This window comes from Trichechus manatus, unplaced genomic scaffold, assembly GCF_000243295.1.
Source record: "Trichechus manatus latirostris isolate Lorelei unplaced genomic scaffold, TriManLat1.0 scaffold00011, whole genome shotgun sequence".
NCBI classification, from domain to species: Eukaryota; Metazoa; Chordata; class Mammalia; order Sirenia; family Trichechidae; genus Trichechus; species Trichechus manatus.
In genome coordinates, this window is record NW_004443947.1 from 12,448,368 (window position 1) to 12,474,071 (window position 25,704).

Genomic DNA, 25,704 nt, shown 5'->3' on the forward strand with positions numbered 1-25,704 from the left:
AAAGCAAGGAAAAAAAAATCAAATACATGGAAACTGAACAACACCTTGCTCAAAAACTACTGGGTTAGAGAAGAAATTAAGGATGGAAGAAAAAAATTTATAGAATCAAATGAAAATGAAAACACATCCTACCAGAACCTTTGGAACACAGCAAACTCAGTGCTCAGAGGTCAGATTTTAGCAATAAATGCACACTTCCAAAGAGAAGAAAGGGCCATAATCAAAACGTTAACCCTACAACTGGAACCCGTAGAAAGAGAGCAGCAAAAGAAGCCCTCAGGCGCCAGAAGAAAGGAAATGTATCTTTTGAAACCTCAATTTACAGCCTTAGATAAAAGTGGTCAAATATTTATACATGGGGCAGTTCAGGTGAAACTTGCTTCCACATCAGTTTATTAGTATTAGTTAAAGCAGCTAAAATTTAATGACGGGCTACTACTTGCCACATAATCTCCCGACACCTTTATGATTTTTTCCAATTCTTCAGATGAGAGGACTGAGGTTCACAGAGGTAAAGCAACTTGCTTAAGGTCACATAGCTTAAGTGGTGCAGTGAGGATTGAAAGCTATGTTGGAGGGATTCTGGAGGCCCCACATCTAACCACTAAGCTGGCTGTGCTAATTATGAGGGAGATTCAAAGACGTATGTATCCAAGCAGGTATCAGAGACCAGATGGTTGGGGGAAGGATTTTTACCTGTGCAAGACAGCTCTGAAAGAAAGTGTGGCCAGTGAGAGTAAGGGCCTATGCAGTGGGAGGGAAACTGGATGCCATTATTAATACCTATGTTAAGCAACAATGATGCTGTATACAACAGAAGCTATACAGCTTAGAATGGGCTTGTGAATGGCAATCAGAAACCAAGAATTCTCCTCCAATGCGATGTTCCTAAGTGGTACACATCTGCATTAGTTTCCTAGAGCTGCTGTAACAAAGTACCACAAAGTGGGTTTAAAGAGCTCACTGCTTTAAAGAACAGAAATGTATTGTCTGGAGGCCAAAGTCCAAATCAATGTGGGCCATGCTCCCTTCAGAGTCTCTAGGGGAAGTTTCTTTTGTGTCTTTCCCGGGTTATGGTAGCGCCCGGTATTCCTTGCCTTGTAGATACATCTTTACATAGCTGCCCTTCCTCTGTCTGTCTCTCTGTGTCCCTTTTATAGGGACACCAGTCTTACTAGACTGGTGTCTAATATAACCTCATGTTAACTGATAACATCTTCAAAGACCATATTTTCAAACAAGGTCATATTCACAGGTATTGGGGGTTAGGACTTCAAGATATCTTTTTGGGGGACACTGTTCGGTCCATAACACCATCTGTAAAAATGGTGGAACAATATGGCCTCCAGAATGAGGAAACAATTTCGTTGGTGCATAGATAGTTGGCATATTTGCCAGTAGACATGCAGTCTTTTCATGTATTGTGATGTTTGGCTCAAACATAATGACTCCTTGCCCTTCTAGAAACTTCACTGACTTTGAGAAAGCCCCATATAGGGAAGTGATCATTTTGAAACCCTGGGCTGTGTTCATTGAGAGGCTGACTGGAGCCAGAGGAGGAATTACCAGCCTCCCTGCTAATCTGGCTCCCAGTACCATGCATTAAGCCAACTAGTAAAAATCATTATGAAGTTTCTGCTGAAAGGGCAAGTGTAGAAAAACATGTTTCTAAACAGAATAATAGTCTTTGCCATTTTTTTCGAACTTGCATACCATCTGGAAATTCTGATTTTTTTTTTTTTCAAAGGGTAGGAAAGAAATGTGCTCCAGGCATAAATAAATGTTTACAGCTGAGTTATAAACCGAGAATGGTGGGGTTTAAAACAGACAGGCTGGCAGTGATAGAGCTCAAGCTGCAGCAAGACAAATAATGCTGTGGGGAGCAGGCCAGCTTATTCTGCACATTGGCTCTGTTGAATGGGAAGTCCTACTTCCTACTGACCTCATCAAGCAAATGCTTGGGAAGAAATCCTCAACTGGGGTTTGTTTTAATTCTTAGAAGGTAAAAGAAAAAGACGAAGAGCTATTATTATTGTCTATCTTGACATTCTGAAGGCAGTCTTCGCCTTTGGAAAATACAGCATTTCATAAAAAATGGCAGCCCTAGGAGACTTGTGAAATGGAGCAACTGAAAGATGTAATGATGACATCAGTGACAACAACTGATATTCATGGATTGCTTAGTAAGTGCTTGATACCACCACAGTGTTTTATAAGGATTATCTCTTATTCTGAATAGCAAGCTTATGAGGCAGCACCATTTTACAGATGAGGAATCAGAGGTGTAAATGACCTGTTTAAGGTCACATAGATGCTAAGTGATGGGAGCTGGTGTTTGAATCCAGCCAGACTGACTCCAGAGTCCTATACGATAGAGGATCTTTGAGTATCGAGTTACCAAGAATATATTATAATCTGCACTTCATCAAGAAGGAAAAAAACCCTGATATACTGGGAGTTTGATCTTCTCTCTCTAACCAAAAAAACCAAACTGTTAAGTCGATTCCAGCTCATAGCAATCTGTAGGACAGAGCAGAACTGCCCCATGGAGTTTCCAAGCCTGTAAATCTTTATGGAAGCAGACTGCCACATCTTTCTCCCTTAGAGCGGCTGGTGTGTTCACACTACAGACCTTTCGGTTAGCAGCAGAGTGCTTTGACCACGGCGCCTCTAGGGCTCCTTTTCTCTCTCTAAACCCATTGCTGTCGAGTGCATTCCCACTCAGAGCGACCCTATAGAACAGAGTAGAACTGCCCCATAGGGTTTCCAAGGAGCGGCTGGTGGATTCGAACTGCCGACCTTTTGATTAGCAGCTGAGCTCTTAACCACTGTGCCACCAGGGTTCCTTCTCTCTAAAATTTGTGTTGTTACAGGAAAGTTCTAGGAACATAGAAATGGATTTGGGAATTATGTAAAGCAATCAGCAAACTTTTTCTGTAAAGGGCCAGATAGTAAATATTTTTGGCTTTGCATGTCATACAATCTCTGTTGCAACTATAAGCCTGTCACTGTAGTGCAAAAGCAGCCACAGATAATACGCAAGTGAATGAGCATGGCTGTGTTCCAAGCTGTGTTCCAATAAATCTTTTTTTATAGAAACTGGTGACTGTCTGATTTTGGTCCATGGATCATAGTTTGATGACCTCTCATGTAGTGGGCACCATGAATTTAAAATGAGTGATAGGTTTTGAGAATGATCCATAAATTCTACTTGGGAGTTAATTTTTTCTTAAAATCAGTGCACAAATTGGGTGCATACTATGTGTCCTTTAAAAGCTCTCGTATACCTTGCCCTCTGGGCCTGACCAATCAAACTGGATTCCCTTATGCTATCTGAGCAGGTCAGAATCCTGTATTGAACCTTTGTTCTCAAGGCTTATCTAATCCGAGATCTGTAGAAAAAGTGCTCCGTGCCCTTGTAGTGAAGATTTATGAGTTCATTCCTTTTAAAGTAGAAATACATGTGAGATGGTGAGTGATTCTGGCATGCGTGTGCTGGCTTTTCTTGATGTGAAACCCAACCACCAACCACATTAAGGCTTAATTGAAAGAGAGAGAGGAGAGAGAGAGAGAGAGAGGAAAAAAAAAAAAGCCGTGAATAACAACAAATGGAAAAGCGAAAGGAAGACAAAGCCCAAAGAACATACTCTCTCAACTAATTAATCAAGTGCTTTGTTTCCACTAACATATCAGAGAGTGTAGGCTGCCCTGTCTATTAGACTCCCTTCCAAACCTGTGGAATGTAAACACTCCTAACGACCCAGTAATGAAATCTCTATTGATGTGCCATCTTAGAGGGGACTCACATGCCGGTGTTTTGCTTACATTTTAATTTGCTCCTGCAGGATACTTACCCAGTCATTGCTTAATAAGATTAACCTCCCTGGCAATGCGTGGTGTATCTTGATTAGAACATTACCAGAGCAAAGGATTATCGTATACCACAAAAAAAAAAAAAAAAAAAAAAGGAGGGTGTTATTTAATCAACTTATTGCCAATATACCTTGATTGCCTCTTTGAAACACTGGAAAAGTAGTCAATTGGAATTGATTCAGGTTATCTCAATGTATAGAATTGGGGAGGGGGAAGAGGGAGGTCACTGGGTAAAGAAATTCAAACCTCAGGTCACTTTCCCTTCAAAGAGTTAGGTGTGTGTTGAGAAAACAAAAATCTTTCGAGTCATTTTATAACCCAAACTTGAAAGCAGCTTACGAAGAGATGTGATGATCTTCAGTCATCAAAACAAAACAAAACAAAAAACCAAACCCGTTGCCATCGAGTCGATTCCGACTCACAGCGACCCTACAGGACAGAGTAGAACTGCCTCATAGGGTTTCCAAGGAGCAGCCGGTGGATTCAAACTGCCAGCCTTTTGGTTAGCAGCCTTATCATTTGACCACTGCACCAAGTCATCAGAAGAGTACTATTTTAGTGTTCAGAAAGGAAATGTTTTGGGTTTTATTTCAACTTTCAATAATTTTAAATTCTCACACTTTTTCATGAGTATCCAATTGGCAAAACTCACTGGACAATGATTTTGCAAACGTTTTGTGTCTCATAACTCATTTGTAAAATATCTGAATTGATGATGGTATACGACTTACACAACATTTGCAAAAGCATGTTGCACCTGCAGGAAACAATTCAGGTCTTTCCAAAGATGCAATGGAAAATGTTTCTTCATTTGTTGATTAGAGACATCGATCATACTCTTGGTTAAGACTTGTTCTCTGACAAGAGTTTCTTCCTGCTTTCTGCCTGTGCTGGTGTGGGATGCCAAAGCGGGGTAGGAGTTGGCATTGAAACTTACTCCCGAACGGGAGGCATGGCCGATCTCATTTACGGAGGCCAATGCGTATCACATCTGTGAAGGATACTATGGAAAATGTGTCTGGATATAACTTCAGGATGTATACACGTATAAAATACACCACTGTGCCTGATGATTAAAAAAAAAAAACAACCAAACTCTTTGCTGTCAAGTCGATTCTGACTCATAGTGACCCTACAGGACAGAGTAGAACTGCCCCACAGGGTTTCCAAGGCTGTAATCTTTACAGAAGCAGACTGCCACATCTTTTTCCTGAGGAGCAGCCAGTGGGTTCGAACTGCCTACCTTTCAGTTACCAGCCGAAGGCTCAACCACTGGGCAACCAGGCTTCCTTTGCCTGATGATAGGTCATGCATATTCACTTCCAAATGTGTATATGGCATTTTTATTAAAGGACAGTGTAATACTAACTTATAAAGGACATTTATGGATAAAACATAACAGAGACCCCTAAAGTAGCATTTCTTACAAGCCGCACTACTGACATCTTAGACGGAATGATTCCTCATTGCGGGGAGCCGTGCCTTGTTAGATGTTTAGCAGCATCCCTGACCTCTATCCACTACATGCCAGTAGCACCCCCCCCAAATGTAACAATCGAAATGTCTCCAGACATTGTCAAATGTCCCCTGGAGGGGGGTGTAGCAAAACTGTCCCCGACTGAAATTCATTTCCATAAAGGAAACCAAAGGAACAGATGGTGTTAAGAGCTGGAGGTGAACAGATTACAAATCTGAGGCCAATAAATTTGGCTCCTAGCTTTTTGGTCAGTTAAGGCAGAACATGGTCAGTTAAAGGCAAAATATAGTGATCATTTTTACATCTAGTTTTTCTTACCTGATAATAGAAAGCGTATAATTTCATCTTCAGATAACTCTTTCATGCTTACTTAAAGGTAATTTAGTGTTATGATTATGACAGATGAGTATAGCGATTCTTAAGGAATGGGTAAAAAGACAAAATAGTCATACCTGAAGCATTAGGACAGCTCTAGTGAGAATAATTTAAGCAATATTAGCATCTCATAATGACTAATGTACAGCTCTAAGGGCAGACGAATTCTAGAATCTTCTCTGAGCAAGTTTATAAAGAGGAGAGAGTGGGAAGGAGTAGGTGTCACCTTCCACTGTTAGTTGGCAAATTTTCTATCTAAGGAAAACTCCAACGTCTTGCCCAAAGACTAGTGGGCATCACACAGGGCTCAGAACTGAGTTCGGTGGTGCAGTGGTTAAGAGCTATGGCTGCTGACCAAAAGGTTGGTAGTTCAAATCCACCAGCTGCTCCTTGGAAACCCTATGGGGCAGTTCTACTCTGTCCTGTAGGGTCGCTGTGAGTTGGAACCAATTAAACTGCAAGAGGTTTGGTTTTTGGTTACTTGTTAGATTTAGAGTAAATTTCTAAAATATTCTGGGCCTCAGTTTTTGGGAAATGAGTTGTTGAAATTACACAATATTAAGCCTAGTACGGAGTAGCCTGTTGCCATCAAGTCAATTCTGACTCACGGTGAACCCATGTGTGCAGAGTAGAACTGCCCCATAGGGTTTTCAGGACTCTGACCTTTTTGGAAGCAGATCACCAGGCCTTTCTTCCAAGGCACCTCTGAGTGGGTTCAAACTATCAACTTTTTGGCTAGTTGTCGAGTGCTTAACCATTTACTCTACCCAGAGACCTGCTGGTACAGAATATGAGCAATAAGTGCTTCTTCTTTTCCCTGTTTAGAAATATCTTTGTGGGGTGTTTTATGAAATGTGGAGGTCGACTGGCTATATATGCTAAGAAGCAGAGTGGAAAATTCAATCTGGAGAAACTCTTCAATGCAGTCTCTTCCGTTGGTGACTTCCACCCTGAATGAAGCATACCCTGCCATGTGCCAGGCAGCTAATTGTGCCAATGGCTGCTATGGTCTTTTGATTGTTCCCTGTCCCCACCTCCCCAAGGTTCTGTTTTCTCTCCTCCTTCTTAGCACCTTGTTAGCACCTATTTTTTTTTTCCTGCAAGAATACAGTTGCCTGACTGATTCAATAAACATTTCTATTGTCCCCTTCACTGTTCTGAGAAGCGAAGCTTTGTTCCCGAGTTGTCAAAACTCCTTTCTATTCTCTGCAAAAGCAGAACAGCACCGAGTCTTTCTCTTTCATGCCTTGCCAGGCGGTGCTTCCTCCCTAGGGAGGCTGCATCTCTCCTTTCGGGAGAGGGCTCCAGTCTAGTGGCACGCGCTGCCTGCTGCTCTCTGCCTTCTGATTAGGCAGGACTTTCTCCTGCTGCTGCTGCTGCCACTCCAGCTGCTGCTGTTGCTGCTGTGACTGCTGCTCCCGCCCAGGCCTTGGGAGGCTTTCAAGTAGCTCCAGCCCGTGCCAGTCGCTGTAGATAGCATAGGTATGCACATTGCTCGGAGCAGGCACAGCGCCAGCTCCAAGCGACTCCAGCCAAACACAGCTAACAGACAGGAACAGCAAACAGCTTTTAACGAGGGCACCTATGAAAGGCAAAGCTTTCCCCCCACCTTTCTTCTCCTTTTTGCATACCTTCCAAGATTCGGATTAGAAAGCCTGAACCGGCTGGCGAGAGCTCTGAATTTTCCTGTGACCTCAAGGGGGCAAGCAGCAGCTGTAACCTCACCTTTGCCTCCAGATGGCATTGTTGCCACATCATCGTTTCCTGGTAAGCCGGTCCTTATCCCATTGTTAAAGGTGTGTCCATCTGCCGGCTGGAGTTGCCAATTGAGTCCGAGCAGATGCATTGCTGCAGGAGAGACAAAGTAATGAAAATATGAATAGATAATTCAGCAATGCAAATGTCAAGGGGAGGGCCAGGTGCCTTTTCCAAGCCATTGCCTTTTAAGGAAGCTGCAGTTCAAAAACGGCTTGCCCCAGGCCGCAGGGAGTAGAAATACTGAAAACAGGTTGATCTGGGCACTTAGGTCTCCCCTTCCATGCTGCTGCTACAGCCTCAGGGGGAGAGGATCCCCTGTGGTGAGTGGAGGAAGGAGGAGAAAACAAAGCCCAGATCTTCCAAACAGTTCTACTACACAGGGCAAAATGTACCTTTGGAATCACAGTCACCTTAAGGGGACCGGTCCATCCCATCCATCCTTTTCCACACTCTGGGCAGGGTTGTTTTCAGACTGGTTGTCTAGAGGCATTGACAAGGATGGTTTTCCTCAAAATGTAAATCAGTTTCCAAATGAGGCTACCCAAATGGTGCCAGCCTACAGTCTGACTGTATCTTCACCGAAATACCCATGGAGTTACCAGTGTCTGCATCTGTATTGGCCCATTTTAAAGCTCACCTCCCAAACTAGTTAACCATTTTAAACTTCAAGAATATTTTTCCACTTCATATTCATAAGTTGACAGCATTCAGCACATTGTAAAAAAAGCTCAAGGAGCGGGAAAGGGGGTCCTTCCTTGAAAATATTACTACTTCTCTCTCTCTCAATCTCAGGCTTTTTGTTTCTCTCTCTCTCACAAATAAACACATACACACACACACACACACACACACACACACACACACACACACACACTTTACCAGTATATATTGGTATTGTTACCTGCTGACTCATGGTAACCCCATGCATAACAAGATTGGACCATTGTGATCCAATTTTCAGAATTTTTAGAAGTAGTCTGTCTTAGCCTGGAAGTTCTGTGGAAACTTGTTCGGTATCATAGCAACACACAAGCCTCCACTAATAGATGGGTGGTGGCTACGTTTGAGGTGCACTGGCCAGGAATTGAACCCAGATCTCCTGCATGGAAGGTGAGAGCTCTGCGACTGAACTGCCCCTTGTACCAGCTTATAGAATAAGATAAAGATTTCTGACTCGTTGCCTTGTCTTTGCTAAGGAAATAAGCACACCTGTAGAACTCTTATTTTACTTCCACGTGCACTTCAACCTTCAAACACAAACTTCCTTGTTAACTCTCTCCTTGTCTCTTCCTCTGTACCCGCAATTAGTTTATCAAGTGCAATATACCCCATCTCTGACGGTTGTTGGTGAGTTGTTCTTACTGAGTAGAATAACAGACAAACTCCAAACACCTCTATTCTTCCAAAGCCCCATCTAAGAAATGCTCTGTTTGTGAATAAATCCGGAGTGGATTCCCCAGCATATTTCCCATCCAACAATAACTGTCCGTATCTGTCTGGCATTTCAACTGGACACAGGTTGATGCTTTTGCTACGTTTCCTGCAGTGTGGGCAAGAAAGGGCTGTTGACAGGGAGAGGTTTGTAGTTTGATGCAGGGATGGGAGAAAAAACGAACCACAGGAAATGCAATTAACAATGCTTAGGAAATGGTTCACACAGCAACTAATTCTGCATGCCCACCACCACTTAAAGTCAGGCTGCATTCTATTAAGGTTGAAAACCGATCTTCAAACAACGCAGCTCAGACTGATGGCCCCTGATTAGGGTGGCTGGGTGTTCATGTGCAAATGCACGCACCTTTTTTCTTACACACGTCCTGGTCTCAGAACCACGTTTCCTTTCTATACGTTAATCCGAAGTGCGAGTCCCACTGTTTGCAGGTATCTGAGATGATAAATACTAACAAGCATAAGTGACATTTACTGTACACTTTCCGTCAAGGTAACACCTAATTTTCTCCTGTAGTTTATCCATTATATGTAGGTCACTTACTTGAAGAGACCAGATTCTATTGCCTGAAATAATGACATATTTTCACTGCACAGAGGTCAGGAAATGAGAACTAATCGTGGCTGCTTTGAGATAACGATAGCTTCTGATTTGTAATTACCAGGTGAAGGGAGCCAAGGAATTAGCTATTTTAAAATGATTTTTTTTTTTTTTTAATGATCCTATTGGGTTATCGGGGCTTGCCTGGAGCCAGCTGCTTCTGCCTGGAGATGCCATTCTTTAGAGGAGGGTGTTTCTGTGACTTCAGGTAGACACAGACAGGTATTACAGGTGCAGCTGGGGCCCGAGCCTAACAAAGCTTTGATTTTCATGTTGGAAACCCTGGTAGCATAGTGGGTAAGTGCTACGGCTGCTAGTCAAAAGGTCGGCCATTTGAATGCACAGGCGCTCCTTGGAAACTCTACGGGGCAGTTCTACTCTGTCCTATAGGGTTGCTATGAGTCGGAATCGACTAGATGGCAACGGGTTTGGGTTTTTTTTTTTTTTTGATGTGGGTCCATCAGGCAAAGATGACAACCTCCCCAGTGCCCCATTAATGTGAAAACTCTTGTCAACAATGGTCTCCTCTTCTAGTGCTCCATCTTGTCATTCTAAGGTGCAGAACATATTGCAGTCGTCACCTTTGGGAGCATAGCAAGCAAACAATCACCTTACTGAACAGATTGAGGACATTCATGAGCCTGTGTTCTCTCTGTTTCCAAAGATGCCTTCCCTTCTGCTCCCCTTTTTGTTTTGGGTTCTAGAGAATCTCTTTATATATATATAAAATATATATATTCTGAAAACAAGCAAACTTCAGCTGGGGTGAAAAGGGTTGGGGTCAGAGTAGACACGCCACCTCTCAGACAACTCCCAGAAGTGAAAGGATAAATAAGAAAGTGAGATGGAGATGGGAAGAGGGGAAAAGCCAGATCTGCGCATGAGATCTGTCCTCCCAGCAGAAGCAATGCAACACAAATGAAACTCAAGTTTGGGCAGATTTTCTGTTGTTGAATTGAACTTTAAGTAAATAAGTGAGAATTCTATCAGGGGTATATCTACCTTCTCTTGTTTTTCGGAGAATGTCTGAAATAGACTTTTGTTTATACTTTTTTTGGATCAGCCAGTCCTTCTCTTACTTGAGTAAGAAAATGAGGACATCTTTTTGGCCTGTGGGAAGGACTTAAGTGTCCTTAGGAGAAAGACCCAGGGAAGTGGTGGAATAAACAAATTTCCTGACTAATGACAACCCTGTTTCTTATTCTGCTACAGGTTTTGCTCTATGGCTTCGGCTGAGAAATAAGTCTCTCAATTAATTCCTCCCTTCATAAAGGTTTCTCTTTATGGGTAGAATAATGGCTCCTTAAGGGCAAGAAAGATGCTACATATCTGAAACCCCTGGAAGATCTAGCATAGTGTCATGAATATACCAGGCACTTAATAAATGTCTATCGGGAAGTTGGATTGTAGGACATTATAATCTTATAAATAAAAAATACATAATGCAGAGGCATAAAGGATGGAATAAAACCATGCTGGCTAAACATGGACAGGTCTGCAAAGACAGGACTATTTTGATTATTAGTCAGTTTACTGAAATATGGTGGCTTGCGTTTTGCTATGATGCTGGAAGGTATGTCACCACTATTTCAAATACCAGCAGGGTCACCCAGACTTAGATAGGCTAGGAAGAAAGGCTTGGTGATTTACTTCCAAAAATTACTCAGTGAAAATCTTATGGATCACAACAGAATACTGTCCAACTTGCTTGCTTTGAACAGGGGGGCTCAATCACTAGAGGACGACATTATGTTTGGTGAAGTAGAGGGCCAGTGAGGATAAGGGAACCCCCTCAATGAGATGGATTGAAACAACAGCTGCAACAATGGACTTGAAAATGCTAGCGATTGTGAGGATAGTGCAGGACCAGGCAATGTTCTGTCCTGTTGTACACAAGGTCGCCGTGCGTGGGAGTTGACTCAAAGGTAGCTAACAACAGTGCAACATCAATACCTGCTGCCAATCATTGAACCTGTTCTATAGCCAGGCACTATAGTTGAGATCCTACAGACTCTATCTTAACTAAGACTCATGGCTCATATTTGAGGTAGGCGCTATTACAATCCTGTAAAAACAGCATGGGGGAAGATGTGTGAGAGAGTGGACTAAGAGGGAGGCACTGTGCACAGCTCGAGTACAGTGGCTGGACCTAAACCCCTTAAAGGTTTTGCTATGCTGATACTTCATGAGTCTCTGAGCAAGGGAATAATCTTCTCTCAGTTAAATGTTATCAGAGGCCAGAAAGAGTGAAGCCAAGATGACTTTCGGAGAACCTGACCAGATCAGCTGGAAACCTGCAGCAGACCTGAATGGCTGGTACCTGAGTAACCTCGCCCTGAGGACTCTTTGCCCTCCTGCAGGACTAACTGTTAATGACTGTTTTGGACTGGTAAAATGATTGAGAGGGGAAGTTATCCTCCAAATATGAAAGAACCATGGCTAGAAAAGCCAGGGGGTGGCCTGCGGTGTGATGGATCACTTTTGTGTGGCCTTTCTAGCCATAGTCTTATAACTCCCACTAAAGTGACTGGGCAGGACTATGTGGTAGGGTGGAGCCCTGGTGGTGCAGTGTTTAAGAGCTCAGCTGCTAACCAAAAGGCTGGCAGTTCGAATGTACCAGCTGCTCCTTGGAAACCCTATGGGGGAGTTCTGTGCTATAGGGTCGCTATGAGTCGGAATTGACTCAATGGCAGTGGGTGGGTGTGATAGGGTAACCATGGCCCACCAAAGGGATTAGTTAGTTTTGCTATCCTGCTAGGCTTGAAATGAGCCACCTAAGAGGCGGGAGAGAGAAGTCCCCACCACCACCGAGGAAGAACAGAGCACATCCCTTGGACCCAGGATCCCTGTGCTGAGAAGCTCCTGGAACCAGGAGACTGAGAGAGTGAGCTGTAACCCTGAAGACTGTGAGAAGCGGTGGCAGGAAAGACCTGGCAGCAGAGACCCTGCAGCAGGAGACGTTATGGTGGGCTCTCTGGACTGTGGAGAGAGAAAGCTGAGTGCCTTTGGGCAGAGGCCTAGGGCCAGGGAGAGGCATGTCTGTGAGCATGGCTGGGAATAGGCTGTCCTGATGGAAGAACTGTATCCTTGGGTGTTCCTGAGCCAGAATTGTAACCTGTTACTTCCCTAATAAACCCCATAATCATGAGCATTGTCTGTGAATTCTGTGTGGCCATTACAATGAATTATCGAACCCAGCAGAGAAGTAGAGAGTGCCGTGGGAGAGATAGTTGGTGTCTGTCTTAGTTATCTAGTGCTGCTATAACAGAAATACCACAAGTGAATGGCTTTAACAAACAGAAGTTCATTCTCTCACAGTCTAGTAGGCTAGACGTCCGAATTCAGGGCACCAGCTCCAGGGGAAGGCTTTCTCTCTCTATTGCTCTGGGGGAAGGTCCGTGTCTTCAATCTTCACCTGGTCTAGGAGCCTCTCAGTGTAGGGACTCTGGGTCTTGAGGACACACTCTGCTCCTGGCACTACTTTCTTGGTGGTATGAGGTCCCCCTGTCTCTCTGCTTGCTTCTCCCTTTTATATCTCAAAAGAGATTGATTTAAGACAGAACCTAATCTTGTAGATTGAGTCCTGCCTCATTAACATAACTGCTGCTAATTCCACCTCATTAACATCATAGAGGTAGGATTTATAACATACCGGAAAATCACGAGGTGACAAAATGGTGGACAATCACATGACACTGGGAATCATGGCCTAGCCAAGTTGACACACATTTTTAGGGGACACAATTCAATCCATAACAACGTCAGAATCGGTAAAAATGGTGGAGAGACGAGGCATGTCTGACCCCCGCCTCATAGGAATCACCCTTGGGCTATTGATCTTGATTCTCCTTCCCCCTTGTGAAGTCAGAGGAGGTCAGACACTGCCCTCATACTGTTTTTACAAATCCCCATTTCACAGATGAGGAAAGGAGAGTCAGAGGGAGATTACAGTGGGAAGTTATCAGCTTCATATTTCATAGTGATCTGGTTACAGGTTCTATGGGCAATGGAGTCTCAGAAAAACTTGTCTCTGTCTCAAAATTCATAATAATCTCACTGTGGTTGATGAATGACTGTCTACTATATTCAGTACCTCTTCCTGAGGGGGGGTTCTATTTCCTTACCCTGTTGAATTCAGGTGTGGCCATGTGACTTGGCCAGCACATACTTTGTCACACTTCTTTTTCCTTTGTCACAGTTAGGCTGGGTCTTGAGTGAAGCTAACATGGGTCAGAGCCACAGCTGACCAGTGATGAGATACAGAATGAGTGAGAAATAAACTGTTACTGTTGTAAGATGAATCTGAGATTCTTTGTTATAGCAGCATATCCAAGACGACTTTGACTGATACATTCACTTGTAAGGACAGTGGGAAAATGTCATTTTTATGTAACAGGTCTCTGCACATTCCTTTAAGTTTTATTGGGCAGGGGTCCTTTCTAAATCCCAGCCAAGAAAAATGCATATTTAGGAACACTCCATTTGTTTTGTTGAGCAATAAAAAACCAGCTCTTTAAATATTCATGTCATAATGTCTCCAACTTTGATACATTATCAGAGCCAGCCGTAGAAAGCTGAAAAGCCTCAGAGGAGGCAACGTTAGTACTTCTTCACCTCAACATTTCGGGTAAACGCTGGCCTCTGGAACTTACATTTTACCTAACAGGAGATCCTGGATGCAGTGGGGTGGTCCCCCTGCCCACAACATGAATGCTCTAGCAGCTTATCCCAAAAGGTCGGGTTCAGACCCTCTTAGGGTCAGAAGTGAAATGAGTTTGGGAAGCCCTCTCCCTCATGTTACTCACCCCCACAACAGCCAAAATGCACAATTTATCATGATGTGACAGCCTCCGCTCTGCAGAGACCCTCAACTGGAACAATGGGGCTCCAAGGGTCAGCTAGGATGGGACGGAGATGGGCCAGGAGTGGGGAGCTTGAGTAATCCAGGTGGCAGCTGGGAAATGGGCCACTAAAAACTCAATAGGCAGCCAACTCTGAATGCATCTCCCTGGCTAACAGGAGACAACTTTCACAGGGTCCTGAAAATGAACCATGGCAGGATGGACAGACCACACACCAATCCTGGACTTCAGCAAGAATAATGAATGAACCCAACTGGAGTTAGGGTGATATTTTTCTTATTGGAGTTACTGTGCTTTCAGGCCAGATGGGCTGTAAAAGAAATACTCAGAGGGAGCCAAGGGGAGGGAAACGGAGTGCGCTTGGTTGCAGGTAGCTGAGATTTCTTCAGCAATCACAAGGATAGGGAGATTACGTGCCTTGAAAAGTGGCACTTGGAATGGGGGCTGTTTGAAATAGTAATTAGTCTGTGTGGGCCCTGCTGGGTGCCACTTAGAACCTTCCATGTTCATTGGCTGGCAGAGGATCAACATGACAAGAGAGTCAATCAATATGTCAGCAACACTTCCCAGAGAGCTGCTCGTCCTGCTTGTCAAAGAGGGCAAACATGGAGGCCACGGATGCTCTGTGTTTGCTGAGCAGACCCCCAGGAGCAGGGGTATCTTTAAAGATCAGGCTTGTCGATACATAACCAGAGGAAGAGATTGGGCTGTCCCTTTGAAAGTAGAAGGCTTCAGCCAGAGCAGAGCTTAGGGAGTGGGTGGAAGGAGGCAAGCCTGCTGGGTCTTGTGGCTCAGAATGCGGTCAGATTCACAAGGGCCTTCGAGATGATGGAAAAGCTTGCTCAGAGACCAGGTAAGATGATGAGAAGAGTCAGGGCTGGGTCTCCCTGCCCCCGCATTGGCTAATTAAGTCAACAATGCCAGGCCTCCCATGGGAAATGGAGCCAATTCCAAAAGTGCCACAACTGTGGGGAGAGTATGGCAGTGGAAGAGTAAGGGCTGAAATGCACAGGCTAATCCCGGACTTGGACAAGCAACCTCCAAAGGTACCTTTGCAAACAGCGGTGAAAAGCGTCGCATGCAAATGAGCCCACTCAATGATGATGGTGACAATTAACATTTATTTTTACAATGTGACAGGTATTGTGCTAATTACTTTAACTGCATCATTTATTCATTATCTATCATTCCATTAACAGTTATGGAGTAGCACCTGGGTGTTGCAAATGGTTAAAGTCTAAAGCATTAACCAAAACGTTGGCGGTTTGAACCCACCCAAAAGTGCCTTGGAAGATAGGTCTGGCAATCGACTTCTGAAAGGTCACAGCTTTGAAAACTCTGTGGAGCACAGTTCTACTCTGCACACATGGGGTCGTCATGAGTTGGAATCGGCTTCACGGCAACCAACAACAGCTGTGTATCCTGGGTACCAGGCATAAGGCAGTTAACAAAACAAAGTCCTTGCCGTCATGGAAATTACATTCTTGTGAGAGACATAGAAACTAAACACGTAAGTGAAAACCCAGAGTACAGGGTTAGAGAATGACAGGGGACGGGGAATTGAGTTTTTTTGTTTTTTAATGTAGACTGATCAGGGATGGCCTCTGTGATAGTAACACTTGAGCTAAGACCTAAAGGAAGTGAGAAAAAGCCATCTGTACTGACATCCGGGGAAGAGTATTCCAGGTTGGGTGGGGTTAGTTAGAAGGGAGAGTGGAGGGCAACAGATGGGATATGCAGGGTCGTGGGGAGTGGGTGCTGTTGGAGGGACTTTGCCTTTTACTATGGGTGAGGTAAGATGCCACTGGAGGATTCTGAAGAGTATGAAAGCACATTTAATTCCTTTCTCAACCTATGAGGTGGTAATATAATCTGCATTGCACAGATAAGGCTATTGAGGCTCAGAGAGGTTAAGTGACTTGCCTAAGATCACACAGCGAACAAATGGGAAATTTGGTATTCAGACCCAGAAGTATAACTACAGAGCCAGAGAATCTCTAACCATGCTCTCCTGCTAGTCCTCACTTGAAGGACGTTGGGCTCTCAAAGTTTCCTAAGTAAAACCACTACATGCCAAGACTGAACAGGGCAGGCAGACTAGATAATTGCCTATTAACTATTGTCATTCACTCATGAATGACATCTCCTTTTGTGAGCAGTCATTATTCCTCTATATATATGGCCTTGGTCAGCAACCCGTTTGCAATTTACTTAAAAGAACCGCTACCATAAACATAAAATAAACCTTGCAGCTTCAATTTACAGTCAGTCTGGCTAACAATATGTTTGGTAACTTTCTCCTTGGTCCATTTGCTTGTTACCCTTTGGGGAGGCAGTTGAGTACAGTGCTTCTTCCGCAAAGAGAAGGGGCCCTCTGCCATGTATTAATGATATCTTTTTTAGGAACGCTGTCAATGCCAAAATTACCTTCTGCCTAAAAGAAGAGATGCAAACAAAACCATGAGGGATAACGTTCTTGGAAATGCTTTAAGTCTTAAAGCAGTTTAAAAAATTTAAATCTTAAAAGAGTTTAAAAAAAAATCCCTTTCAAATCACCTTGGTGAGGTGATTTCTTTTATTTTCCCAGATTATACTGCAATAAACTGAATGGAATGAATCCTCAAAGCACTGCATGGAAGTTACGCCCACAAATCCCTTTACTAGTAATGCGATTTATGCACCTATCTCCCAAGGATGCTCTGAAAACTTACTTCCCTCTGTCCAACTTCCATCTTGCATCTTCCAAAATGATTGCAAAGCTTACGGCCCAGGAATTACATACAAGAGGAAGAATGAGCCGTAGATGTGATACCGGCATCCTGGCAGGACCACTTGAAGTGAAACTGCACTTTGGAGAAATGCGCCTGCTCTCATGTCTCTATGGGCGCTTGCTGACCTTCCACCCATGGTCCTAAGATGGCCCTCAGCATGAATTCTGTCTGCTGCCTTCCTAATTCTAAAAACCAGTTGCCTTTGAGTCGACTCTGACTCATGGTGACTCCATGTGCATCGGAGTAGAACTGTGCTCCATAGGATTTTCAATGGCTGATTTTTTGGAAGGAGATCAGCAGGCCTTTCTTCTGAGGTGCCTCTGGGTGGACTTGAACTGCCAATCTTTCAGTTAGCAGCTGAGTGTATTCACCGTTTGCACCACACAGCGACACCTCCTAATTCTAGCCCCTCGAAAGAGTAGAGAAGCTTTCTGGTCTGCAAGTCTGCCACAAGAACAAGGTGACAGCTGTGTGAGGCAGCGCTGGGACCGGGGAGCAGTGTGTTCTGGAGACAAGAAGAATCCACACGGAGGACCAGGACATTAATCTATTCTCATGACAGGCTCGGGATGGTACAGCAAGTGGGAAGTGGTATGAGATTAATCAGTTCTGGGTTTGGAGGAAACAAGCTTGCTCCTTGCAGCTGCAGGATGCCTGGGGCCCCATCTGTGTTAAGATTACCCTTGTCCCTCAAATCTGCTGCTGCGGGGGCCGGGGAGCCCTGCAGGGGGCGACTGTGACACGATGGATGTGTGGCATTTCGTGTGTTGAGGTGACCTCTAACAAGGGCCCCTTGCTCTCAGCATCACCAGGCAGATCAATACACAAGACAGTGCTCACAGCCACTTTCTTTTTCTTGTGCTGAGTCTCCAGGAATACACTGGACTGGCGGTTCTGGTCAGGCGTCCCATTGTCCACAGTGTCAACTCATCCTCATGCAGATAAACACACACCTGGAGCCATTAGCTGCACCGGGTATCACTGCCCACTCCAGACTACCCCGTTCCTACTGCTATTTTTCCTGGGAAAGGACTAAAATAAAAGCTTTTCTTGCTCTAAGAAAGGACCCATGTGATCAAAATACCTTTAAAGAATGATAATATCGGTAGGTTTTATTCACCAAATAAATCACGGTCTAGAATTTTGAGGGCTTTTGTGATAACAAAACACACCCCCAACAATCCACACACATACACCTAAACACATCTTTTTATTTTTTTGCTCCTGAGCTTGTTATTCAGTGTTGACAACACAAACAATATTTTTCTTTCTTTAAAGAACAGCAACGGCCAAACAGAGGGGGCCGAACCACAAGACCGCCAGCTACAAAGGAAAGACGATGCAGGCTGCACGCAGCATGTGGCCACCGGAATCCTGGGATGCAGACGCTACGAACGTTTTAGAGGATAAGATGTCATATCGATCAGCAGCTGTGCAATGCGTGCTAGAACAAAGAGGGAAAGCTCGCTCCTGAAAAACAGCTGTCTGCAGGAAGGAGTGGAGAGGGGTCTGGGAATGTGGCAATTAGGGCAGCTGGACATCCTCCCTTCCTAGGGCACCTTTCTTGTCTTAGCTACAGCCAGTAGGGAGGGTCTGGGCTAATTTCCCTTCCTGAGTCCTGGGCTGCCCCCAACTAACTGCTCTCCAGGAGCCTCTGATGATGCATTTAGACCTCCACAGCCAGGCAGCCTGAAACGGAGCAGAAAAGCTGGGGAAGGGAGAAACCAACCAAGAATCAACCAACCCATTGCCGTCGAGTCGATTCCGACTTATAGAGACCCTAAAGGACAGAGTAGAAAGGTAAAGAACTATCTCCCTATTCTTAGACTTCAGGATATTCCAGATTATTTCTATCAGGGTTCAGATCCCTGCACTACTACTCACAAGCAGATGACCTAATGCGAGTTAATGTACCTCTTTGAACTTCACTTTCCTTGTTGTTGTTAGCTGTCATTGAGTGGGCCCCCCAACTCATGGCAACCCCATGTGCAACAGAATAAAATGTTGCCCAGACCATTGTGATCAAAGGGTATTCACTGGCTGTTTTTCAGAAGTAGACAGCCAGGCCTTTCTTCCAAGTCTGTCTTAGTCTGGAAGCTCTGCTGAAACTTATTCAGCATCATAGCAACATGCAAGCCTCCACTAACAGATGGGTGGTGGCTGAGCACTGACCGAGAATCCAACCTGGGTTTCCCTCATGGAAGGTGAGAATTCTACCACTGAACCACCAATGTCTCTCAATTTCCTTAGATATAATAAAAGCTAACAATTTTTAAAAGTACTGGTCTAAGTACTTTATATGCATTACCTTTTTTATTCCTAACAATAAACATTGAGGTGGGTACTAATATCATTCCCATTTTACAGATGAGAAAATGGAGGCATACAGGTGCTGGGAAATTTGCCCAACCTGACAGGGCTGATAGGTAGGACAGGTGGTATTAGAACAAAGCACATGCTCTTGGCCACACTGTTACATTTCCTCACCTATAATTATTTATCTGTGGGGAGAGGGATGATCAACCTGGCCTTATTGGGTTGGTCTAGCTATAAAAGAGATAGAATCTTGGGGTATCAGTCATATAGGAGGCACTCAAGAAGTGTGGCTCGCTTCCAGCTGGGTCTTGGGTCATTCAGCCATTATAATAATGGCAATCGTAGCTAACATTTATTGCTCTCTTACCATGCCAGGCACTGTGCTAATCACTTGTCACTAATTTTATTAAGTGTGTACATTACTTCTCCATTTTATAGATGAAGAAATTGAGGCTCAGAGAGCTGAAGTAATGTGCTTGAGGCCACACAGCTGGTACGTGGTAGAGGTGGGATTCGAACCTAAGCTGAGTGACACGTAAGGCCCGAGCTGTCTAGTACTGCCCCATCCCACCTCACAGTAGGACCTTTGTCAGCTCAACTCCAACACCAGTGAAGAATGATGATGTTCCTTCCTCTAAATAGTCTTCTCCTATTCGCCTGAACCCCCTTTCAGAAAAACTTTGGTGGTTTCCTTTTCTGTATCAGATTAGAATAGCAGGGCTCCAGCCTACATGGCCACAAAGGTCATCTGGTCCAAATCTTTGCTGTGTAATCGTGGCCCTGGTTAGGTGAAACATTGCCCATGGTCAGGATTTGAACCTCTGCCAGGTTTGAACCTTATTCTCTTGACTCTGTCAGTCGTGTCTCTACTGTTCTACTTCATCTCTGTGGAGAAAGAGAAGAATTCTGAAGCTAATGTGGACTGGAATGCCATATTAAAGATGAGGGGACTGCAGAGAAGCCCCATCCTCTGACCCACCTAAGAGATTTTTAGTACTACTGATTGCAAGATAGGGAATGAGCAAAAATTAACTTGTTAATAAATTGGTCAACAAAAGGGGCATATGGTCCTTTCTCATCCTCAATTCATTATATTGAGTTGCCATGACAAATTACTTCCACTGCAGAATTCATTCACAAATAGAAACTAAAATCACCATTTTTCTGTTTCCACCCAGTCTCGTGACTCCATGGTCGATAGAGACACGGTTCCTCTTGCGTGGGAACTTGGTGATTTTTCTGGAGTGAGAAACGAATTGAAGAAATAAAGATGTTGAGCAAATCCTGTATGTAATTCTCATTTCAATCTGGCCATTTGTTCAGCAAAGCCAAATTAGGCACATGGGGAGGCTGTCAGTGTCCCTTTAAATTTTGAATATTTGACATGGTTAGTGGAAGGATTTTTTTTTTAGCTCAGAAATACAAAATCTTGCATTAGCAAGTTGGGCTTGCTCTTTCTCTTAAATGATTTTTAGTTAAGTGGATTTCATAAGACTAACCTGAAACATTTTAAACTTGATTCGGAGGGAAAGAAACATCAGTGTTAAAAAAATTAGTTCTGTCTCCTAGGGCCTGATCATGTAGCAGGGAATGAAAACTCCAGAAATGTGATAGTCCTCCTAGCCTTCTGATATGCTTAATAAAACTGATATCAACATGGTCAACTTCTTACAAGAAGAAAGCTAATGCGGGGGAAGAAAAACCGGATAATGTCTTTCTGGAATGTAAACCAACTGTACCCATTAAAAGAACTACATTTTTCATTTGCAAATTAGATAAATGACACAATTAGACTTATTTTGAGTTTGTTACAATTTACTTAACCAAGCTAATTTCAGGGGTTTTATGTGACACTCAAGTAGCACACATTTCTTTCATGCTGAAGGTACACATTTCTCTCAACAGGCAGCAGCACTGCAGACTGCTGTGGCGTTTTTGGCTCATATGAAGCATTGCAATGATAGCAGAAACATTTGACATGGTTTGTAATAAACGACCCCCTCCACGGCTTGCGCTCCTAACCCCATCATGACTCTTCCAGGATCCCAATCCTGGAATAGCCCACCTCACCTCCAGGTAGGGGTTGGTCTCTCCTCCAATACCAGCGTTGGCGAGAGCGCTCTTTGACCCACATGTTCTGAGTTAAAGACAGCTGAGTAGGTTCGTAAAGTTCTCCAATTTGTTTCCATTACTTAACTCTTTTAAGCTATAATTTCTAAATTTGTCCCTTACTAATTCAGTTCGTTTGATTTCACTGAATGTTTATAAGACACTCCTGAGGTAGGTTTTACATTATCCCTGTCTCACAGATGAGCAGACCTAGGATTGCTGCAATTATATAACATGTCTAAGGTCTAGGGTTAAGGAGACCTGATGGTACAGTAGTTAAGTACTCGGCTACTAAGCAAAAGGTTGGCAGTTCGAACCCACCAGTGGCTCTGTGAGAGAAAAGACCTGGTGATCTGCTACCGTAAAGATTACAACCAGGAAACCCTATGGGGCAGTTCTACTCTGTCATATAGGGTTGCCATAAGTCGGAATCGACTCGAGGGCACACAACAACAACAAGGTCTAGGGTTACAATTATTTATTTATTTATAGTGGAATCTGACAACCCTATCAAGCTCGTATAGTTTGGACTAAACCTCAGCCCCAGGAACAGCCTCTTAATCAGAGTCCTTAGACCCTCTGAGCTTTGCTCCTAGATCTGTTGCAAAGAATTGTTCAAAGCAAGCAAAGTCGGGTCTCTCCTCTGAAATGTCCACGTCTTCTGTTGTTCTTTATTCTGAATGTGATTCTTATTCTGCTTCTAGACCAGTGCTGTCCAAGAGACATATAATGTGAGCCACATACGTAATTTTAAATTTTCTAGTAACCACATTAAATAAGTAAAAATAAATTTAATAATGTTTTATTTAATCCAATATATCCAAAATATTGTCATTTCAACATGTAATCAATATAAACAATCACCAAGCTATTTTACATTATTTGTTATTGCACTAAGTCTTAAAGATCTGGTTTGCATTTTGCACTGACACCAAACCAAAACCAAACCCGCTGTGGTCGTCAAGTCCGACTTACAGCGACCCTATAGGATAGAGTAGAACCGCCCCATAGGGTTTCCAAGGAGCGGTTGGTGGATTCAAACTGCCGACCTTTTGGTTAGCAGCGGAGCTCTTAACCCCTGTGCCACAGGGCTCCTTTAAACTTATAGCATATCTTAATTCAGATGTTAAATTGTGAAATGTGGTCCTACCAAAGCAGTAAATGTGTGTTTAGAGGAAAATAATTTATACTGCTTCAGTTTTTAAATTTAAATTTAAGTTAATGAAAATTAAAAATTCAGTTTCACAGTCACACTAACCATGTTTCAAGTGCTCAATGGCCACGTGTGGCTGATGGCTATTAGACATCAAGGGATTCTTCTGGGCTGATTTTCTCCTCCTTGCTCCTGGGATAGTTTGCACTCACACTTCTTAAGGCATTTATGACTTTGTCTAAGAATTAATTATTCACTGACCATCCAAAAGCACTTGGAGGGCAGAGAGTGAGTCTTCTTGCCCTTCTTTGAATTTGTCCCATCAGCCAGCATAGGATCCAGCAGTGTTCAAGAAATATTTACTGCATGAAACAATGGCTTGGAAACTTGTCTTTAAAGAAAAAATTTATTGAGCTTATGGGGCACTAGGCTCAGGATAACAATGGTAATAGTAAAAATACTATCTACTGAATTCTAACTTTGTGCCAGGTTCTCAATTACTACCTGCCTTGAAAGCATTTTCTCATTTGATTATCAAACAAACAAATGAATGAATGAATGAATGAATAAATAAATAAATCACCTTTGAGGTAGGACGTATTACCTCTATTTTACAGATGAGAACACCGGAAGCTTAGAGAGATTAACTTGTCCACTCTCACACAGCTACCAAGTGCTAGAGCCAGGAATCCAGCTACAGATGGATCTTAACCACCCTGCCGGTAAAGTTGCCCTAACTGCAGTCATTATGGACCACGCTCACGATTTCTACTAAATCCGAGCTCCCCTTGTTCTATTATTTTCTTTCTACATTTTAATTAAATCTCCTCTTTAAAACTTTAATAAATACAGCATCATCCAAAAACAACATCTCTGAAATAAGAATCTTGATGTATTATAAATTTTGTATACATTAAAATATGTACATAACTATTGAAGAAAAGCTTGACCACACACCAGACAGTGAAATTGTGTGTTTCGTCGTATGCCTGCCATACGTGGGGAAACATTGCACCCCTGCCAGATCTCATCTGACCTTTAACATCTGTCTTTATTGTTCCCAAAGACCCATCATTAGTTCTGTTTTTCCCCTGCCTTCTCACACAGGAGTCTAAGAAAGAAAAACAGCAGTAGTAGAGGAACAGTCTTGAAGGGTGGGTCTCCCTGCCTCTCTCTTCTTACTGTTTCCAGCTGGGAAAAAGAAAAACAAGCAAAACACAAGCAAACCACAATACCTAATGTCCTGTCTGAGCCCCCAGCCTTGAGGATTTTTCTTACTTCTTCAGAGCCCAGCACAGGAGCTCCTTCAGGGAGACTCCATCATGGGTCAGTCCTACCTCCTAAGGGCTTTCCAACCACATGGTAGGGCGATGCCAGAGTCTAATCTATTAGAATCCTAAAGCCCTATCCCCTTCTCCCCACCTCCACCTGCCTTAGCCCAGACCACCTCAGCTGAGCTCCTGGCATCCCAGTTTCTATAACTCAATAAGTTCACCAGCAATCATTGAGTACCTTCTACACAACAAGTTCTGCAAACCCTCCATGTGATTTTGATAAGAATAATGGCCAATACTAATACAGTGCTTTGGGGGCAGAGTGGTGGTTCAGGGGTAGAATTCTCACCTTCCATGCAGGAGACCTGGGTTCACTTCCTAGCCAATGCACCTCATGGACAGCCACCACCCATCCATCATTGTAGGCTTGTGTGTTGCTCTCACGCTGAACAGGTTTCAGCAGAGCCTCTACACTGAGACAGACTAGGAAGAGAGGCCTGGTGGTCTACTTCCAAAAATCAGCCAGTGAAAACCCTATGGATCACAATGGTCCGATTTCGTTCTATTGTGTATGAGTTTGCCATGAATTGGAGACTGACTCAAAGGCAGCTAACAACAATACAGTGCTTACTGAGTGCCAGATACTGTTCTAGGCACTTTAAATATTTAGAATGATATGAAATTGCCACTTTTATAGGTCAAACACAGTAAAATATCAGTAATGTTATATGGTCCAACTTAATATACTACTCACTTAATACACTAACCTGTCATTTGATACAATAGCTCAAGGCAAGTCCTTTTATTATACCCGTTTTATAGCTGAAGAAACTATGGGAGACAGTTTCAAAATTGCCCAATGTCATTTTGCTAGTAGTAGTAGCAGCAGCAACTTTGAACTCAGGGACTGTGGTTCAGAACAAGTCCTTTTATTATACCCATTTTATAGCTGAAGAAACTATAGAGAGAGATTAAGTAACTTGCCCAAGACCATAGTGCTAGTAGTAGAACTCAGGGACAATGGCTCAGAGCACTTAACTACAATGATTTCTGCCTTTATGGTAAAATTGCCAGGAAAAAAAAAAAAAAAAAAAACTTCTTCCGCCTAAAGACTAGACTCCACATTCCAGGTGCACTGCAGGTAAAATATACTTTGTTGGGAAACAGTGGAGCATGGAGATTAGAATAGCTTTGTAATCAGGCACATCTGGCTTTAAATACAGGTCTGGCCTGTATTACCTGTGAGGTCCTGGGGAAAAATTTTTTTTTCTCTTTTAACCCCTTGGACCTTCAGTTTCCTCATCTGTAAAATGGGTATTGTCTTAGTTATCTAGTGCTGCTATAACAGCAATACCACAAGTGGATGGCTTTAACAAAAGAAATTTATTCTGTCACTGTCTAGGAGGCTAGAAGTCTGAATTCAGGGTGCCAGCTCCAGGGGAAGGCTTTCTCTCTCTGTCAGCTCTGGGGGAAGGTCCTTGTCATCAATCTTCCCTGGTGGAGGGGCTTCTCAGTGCAGGGACCCCGGGTCTAAAGGACGTGCTATTCTCCTGGCTCTTGTTTCTTAGTGGTATGAGGTCTCCATGTCTCTCTGCTCGTTTCTCTCTTTTATATCTCAAAAAAGATTGGCTTAAGACAAAACCTAATCTTGTAGACTGAGTCCTGACTCATTAACATAACTGCTGC

At 43.4% G+C, this 25,704-nt stretch overlaps 1 protein-coding gene across 5 annotated transcripts in view; it reads right to left on the bottom strand.

Moving 5' to 3' along the window:
• Positions 1 to 25,704, bottom strand: part of TENM2 (teneurin transmembrane protein 2) — a 1,072,759-nt gene that overhangs the window by 223,111 nt on the left and 823,944 nt on the right. For 3 of the 5 annotated variants that reach the window (XM_004371224.1, XM_012560117.1, XM_012560116.1), the window contains one exon: positions 7,451 to 7,573. The exons of the other annotated variants lie outside the window; for them this stretch is intronic. In XM_004371224.1, the coding sequence (XP_004371281.1) occupies positions 7,451 to 7,573 (123 nt within the window). The remainder of the gene's footprint in view (positions 1 to 7,450; positions 7,574 to 25,704) is intronic. 5 annotated transcript variants of the gene reach the window in all.